Source organism: Charadrius vociferus, unplaced genomic scaffold, assembly GCF_000708025.1.
Source record: "Charadrius vociferus isolate BGI_N301 unplaced genomic scaffold, ASM70802v2 scaffold218, whole genome shotgun sequence".
Taxonomy (NCBI): domain Eukaryota; kingdom Metazoa; phylum Chordata; class Aves; order Charadriiformes; family Charadriidae; genus Charadrius; species Charadrius vociferus.
In genome coordinates, this window is record NW_009650084.1 from 3560568 (window position 1) to 3564486 (window position 3919).

Genomic DNA, 3919 nt, shown 5'->3' on the forward strand with positions numbered 1-3919 from the left:
GGGGGAGAAAGGAGAAAATCGGTCTCTGGGTGGCGAAACTCCCGCCTGTGACAGCGGCATCAGGTAGAGGAGAGGAAGAGAAGACAGGAGAAGCGCCCCCGTCCCGCCTGCGCGGCCCGTGTGGCAGCCTGGCTGCTGAGTGTCACCCCTAACTCAGGACGGTGGTACCAGCTGGTGACCTGTAAGTAAAGATAACTGTTCCACCCTCATCAGAAAAAACGAGAAAAAAAAATGAGTAAATCCTACTTAGAGATGTCTTTTTCAGGGCAGACTAACGTGGCGGTGTTTTCTTTCTTTGCAAATATTTACTCTTCTTTTTTGTTCTTGTTGTTCTTAGTAAAAAAACGGACTCTTATGGCTTCCACATCGGCTTCGCAGCCTTCTCCTAAAAAAACGGTGGCCTCTCACGTGCCTTTTGCAGATCTATGTTCTACTCTGGAGCGAATACAGACGTGTAAATCGCGTCCGGAGAAAATCAAGTATTTCAAGGATTTCCTGGATTCCTGGAGAAAATTCCATGATGCTCTTCATCAAAAAGAGAACGATGTCACGGATTCTTTTTATCCAGCTATGCGACTTATTCTTCCACAGTTGGAAAGAGAAAGGATGGCCTATGGAATTAAAGAAACTATGCTTGCAAAGCTGTATATTGAACTGCTTAATTTACCAAAAGATGGAAAAGATGCTGCAAAGCTTTTAAATTACAGGACACCTGCAGGCTCACGTGGAGATGCTGGAGATTTTGCAATGATAGCATACTTTGTGTTAAAACCAAGGAGCCCAAAACAAGGCCGACTGACAATAGAACAAGTCAATGAACACTTAGATGCGATAGCTAGTAATAATACTGCAAAAAACAAGGGTATGTTAAAGAAAAGTCTTCTTCAGTTAATTACCCAGAGCACAGCACTGGAACAAAAATGGCTCATCCGGATGATTATAAAAGATCTAAAGCTTGGTGTTAGTCAACAAACTATATTTTCCATTTTTCATCCTGATGCTGCTGAATTACACAATGTCACAACTGATTTGGAAAAAGTTTGCAGACAACTGCATGATCCGTCTGTCTCACTTAGTGATGTTTCTATCATGTTGTTTTCTGCCTTTAAACCAATGCTTGCTGCTATTGCTGACGTCCAGCAAATTGAGAAACAAATGAATAACCAGATATTCTACATAGAAACTAAGCTGGATGGTGAACGTATGCAGATGCACAAAGATGGAGATGTGTATAAATATTTTTCCCGAAATGGGTTTGACTATACTCAGCAGTTTGGCGCTTCCCCCCTTGAGGGTTCATTAACACCATTTATTCATAATGTATTTAAGACCAATATACAAAATTGCATTCTTGATGGTGAAATGATGGCTTACAATCCTGAGACACAAACCTTTATGCAAAAGGGAAACAGATTTGATATAAAAAGAATGGTGGAGGACTCTGATCTGCAGACCTGCTTCTGTGTGTTTGATGTATTGATGGTTAATGATCAGAAGTTGGGTCATGAAATACTAAGCAAAAGATATGAAATCTTAAGTAGCATATTTACCCCAGTAATGGGCAGGATACATGTTGTACAGAAAAAAAGCGCCAGAACAAGAAAAGAAGTAATTGATGCTTTAAATGAAGCAATAGATAACAGAGAAGAAGGGATTATGGTGAAAGATCCCATGTCCACCTACAAGCCTGACAAACGTGGGGAAGGCTGGTTAAAAATTAAGCCAGAATATGTCAACGGACTGATGGATGAACTAGATCTTTTAATTGTTGGTGGTTACTGGGGGAAGGGCTCACGTGGTGGAATGATGTCTCATTTTCTGTGCGCTGTTGCAGAGACACCCCCTCCAAACGAAAAGCCTACCGTTTTCCACTCTATTTGTCGTGTTGGCTCTGGCTATACCATGAAGGAATTGTATGATCTAGGTTTGAAACTGGCTAAACACTGGAAGCCCTACCATAGGAAGGACCCTCCCTGTAACATTTTGTGTGGAACTGAAAAACCTGAAATGTATATTGAACCTTGCAACTCTGTCATAGTCCAGATCAAAGCAGCTGAGATTGTTAACAGTGACATGTACAAAACTGACTGTACTTTGAGATTCCCCCGAATTGAGAAGATAAGAGAGGACAAAGAATGGTACGAATGCATGACTTCAGACATGTTAGAAGATCTCAGAAGCAAAGCAGAAGGGAAGCTGGCATCTAAGCACCTTCATATAGATGAGTATGATGAGCCACAAGAGAAAAAAAGGAAAACTGTGTCAAAGGTGAAGAAGGTAATTGGAATAGCTGAGCAATTTAGAGCTCCTGATCTTTCCAGTGTAAACAAGGTTTCAAATGTATTTGAAGATGTTGAGTTTTGTGTTATGACAGGAACGGCAAAATGCTCAAAGTCTGAACTGGAAAGCAGAATAGCTGAATGTGGTGGAAGCGTGGTACAGAACCCAGGGCCGGACACTTACTGTGTCATTGTAGGAGCTGAGAATGTCAGAGTGAAAAACATCATTGCTTCCAACAAATACGATGTGGTGAGGGCAGAGTGGCTCCTTCAGTGTTTTCAGACCAAAACGTTTGTGCCTTGGCAGCCAGCCTTTATGATTCACATGTCTCCCGACACAAAAGAACATTTTGCTCGTGAGTATGATTGTTATGGAGACAGCTACACAGCAAACACAGATGTTGCACAACTCAAGGAAGTGTTCTCAAGAATAAAAGACAGTAAGTTGATGCCTTTGGACATGATTGCAGACTTAGAAGAACGTTATTCATGGACAAGCTGTCAACTCAGTATATTCAGAGGAAACACTATTTACGTGGACTGTTACGCTGTTGTTAATGAGCCCAGAACCAAAATCCATGGAACAACACTATCCGTTAGAGCTTTGGAGCTCCGTTTTTATGGTGCAAAAGTCGTCTCTCACCTTGGTGAGGGTGTCTCCCATGTTGTTATAGGAGAAGATCATTCCCGGGTAAAAGAGATGAAAACACTCAGGAGAACATTTGGGAAAAAATTTAAAATTGTATCAGAGTTGTGGGTAACACAGTCAGTGGAGGAAGGAGTCCCAAAGAATGAAAATCAGTACTTAATTTAAAGTAGTTTTTAAGCTCGGAGCAAAAGCATTCTTGTTGGCATGGTTGGACTTGAATGTTTTGAGGTTGCCTTAAATTTTTTGTGTGTTTCCCTGTCTGTTTAAAGCTGGCTCTGTCTAAAGAATAACACTGTCTTGTTGAAATTAGAGGAAGGTTTTTAATTATACTGTTGTAGAAGCAAGAAGATGCTCCTTGGAGGAGGAAAAGAAACACCACCAGATAAATAATGTAAGCCTTTTACTTCACAAACAAGTCTCGGGAGAGACTTAGTATTTTATATAAGAGAATTCCTAGCTATTAACAGTGCTTACCTCCATTGTTCAAAGTGGAGACAATAATTTACTATTTATGGAGATTCTGCTATTTAACGTTGTTTATTTATCAATTTACAATCACATTCATGTTTTTGTAGAATTGTTTTGTGTATATGCTACGGAATTCAGTAATTTATAAACCTTGTCTGTATTATTTTAATTTGTTTACATTGTTTTTAGCAGGGCCCCACACAGCCTCAGTAGCACTTTAGTTTTAGGATATTGCACTGATCTCATGTTTCTTTATCTAAATAACTATTGTAAAACAGAACCTAAACTTCGGAGGTGCTAATAAATTAATAATGACCTTTATACCAGTAAAATGCAAATCAATTACTTAAAAATTGTAATGATCTCCTGTGCTCGTTACAGTTAAACCCTGAAATGCTACAGAGCTAGGCTTTTACACTTAACAATTAGTTTTATCTTTCAAAAAATGGTTCATAAACTATTTCAGTAATGTAAAATTAATTTCCAAATACCCAGTTCAATGTATATTTTTTCAATTACTAAA

The 3919-nt window shown here is 39.3% G+C and overlaps 1 protein-coding gene across 1 annotated transcript; it reads left to right on the forward strand.

Moving 5' to 3' along the window:
* Positions 1–354: 354 nt before the first annotated feature.
* LIG4 (ligase IV, DNA, ATP-dependent) lies at positions 355–3093 on the forward strand. Its single transcript, XM_009892144.1, has one exon. The coding sequence runs from the start codon at positions 355–357 to the stop codon at positions 3091–3093; it is 2739 nt and encodes a 912-aa protein (XP_009890446.1).
* Positions 3094–3919: the final 826 nt, after the last annotated feature.

Excerpts from the sequence above, each read along its gene's own strand:
- LIG4 (XM_009892144.1), top strand. The coding sequence starts at position 355 with ATGGCTTCCACATCGGCTTCGCAGCCTTCTCCTAAAAAAACGGTGGCC.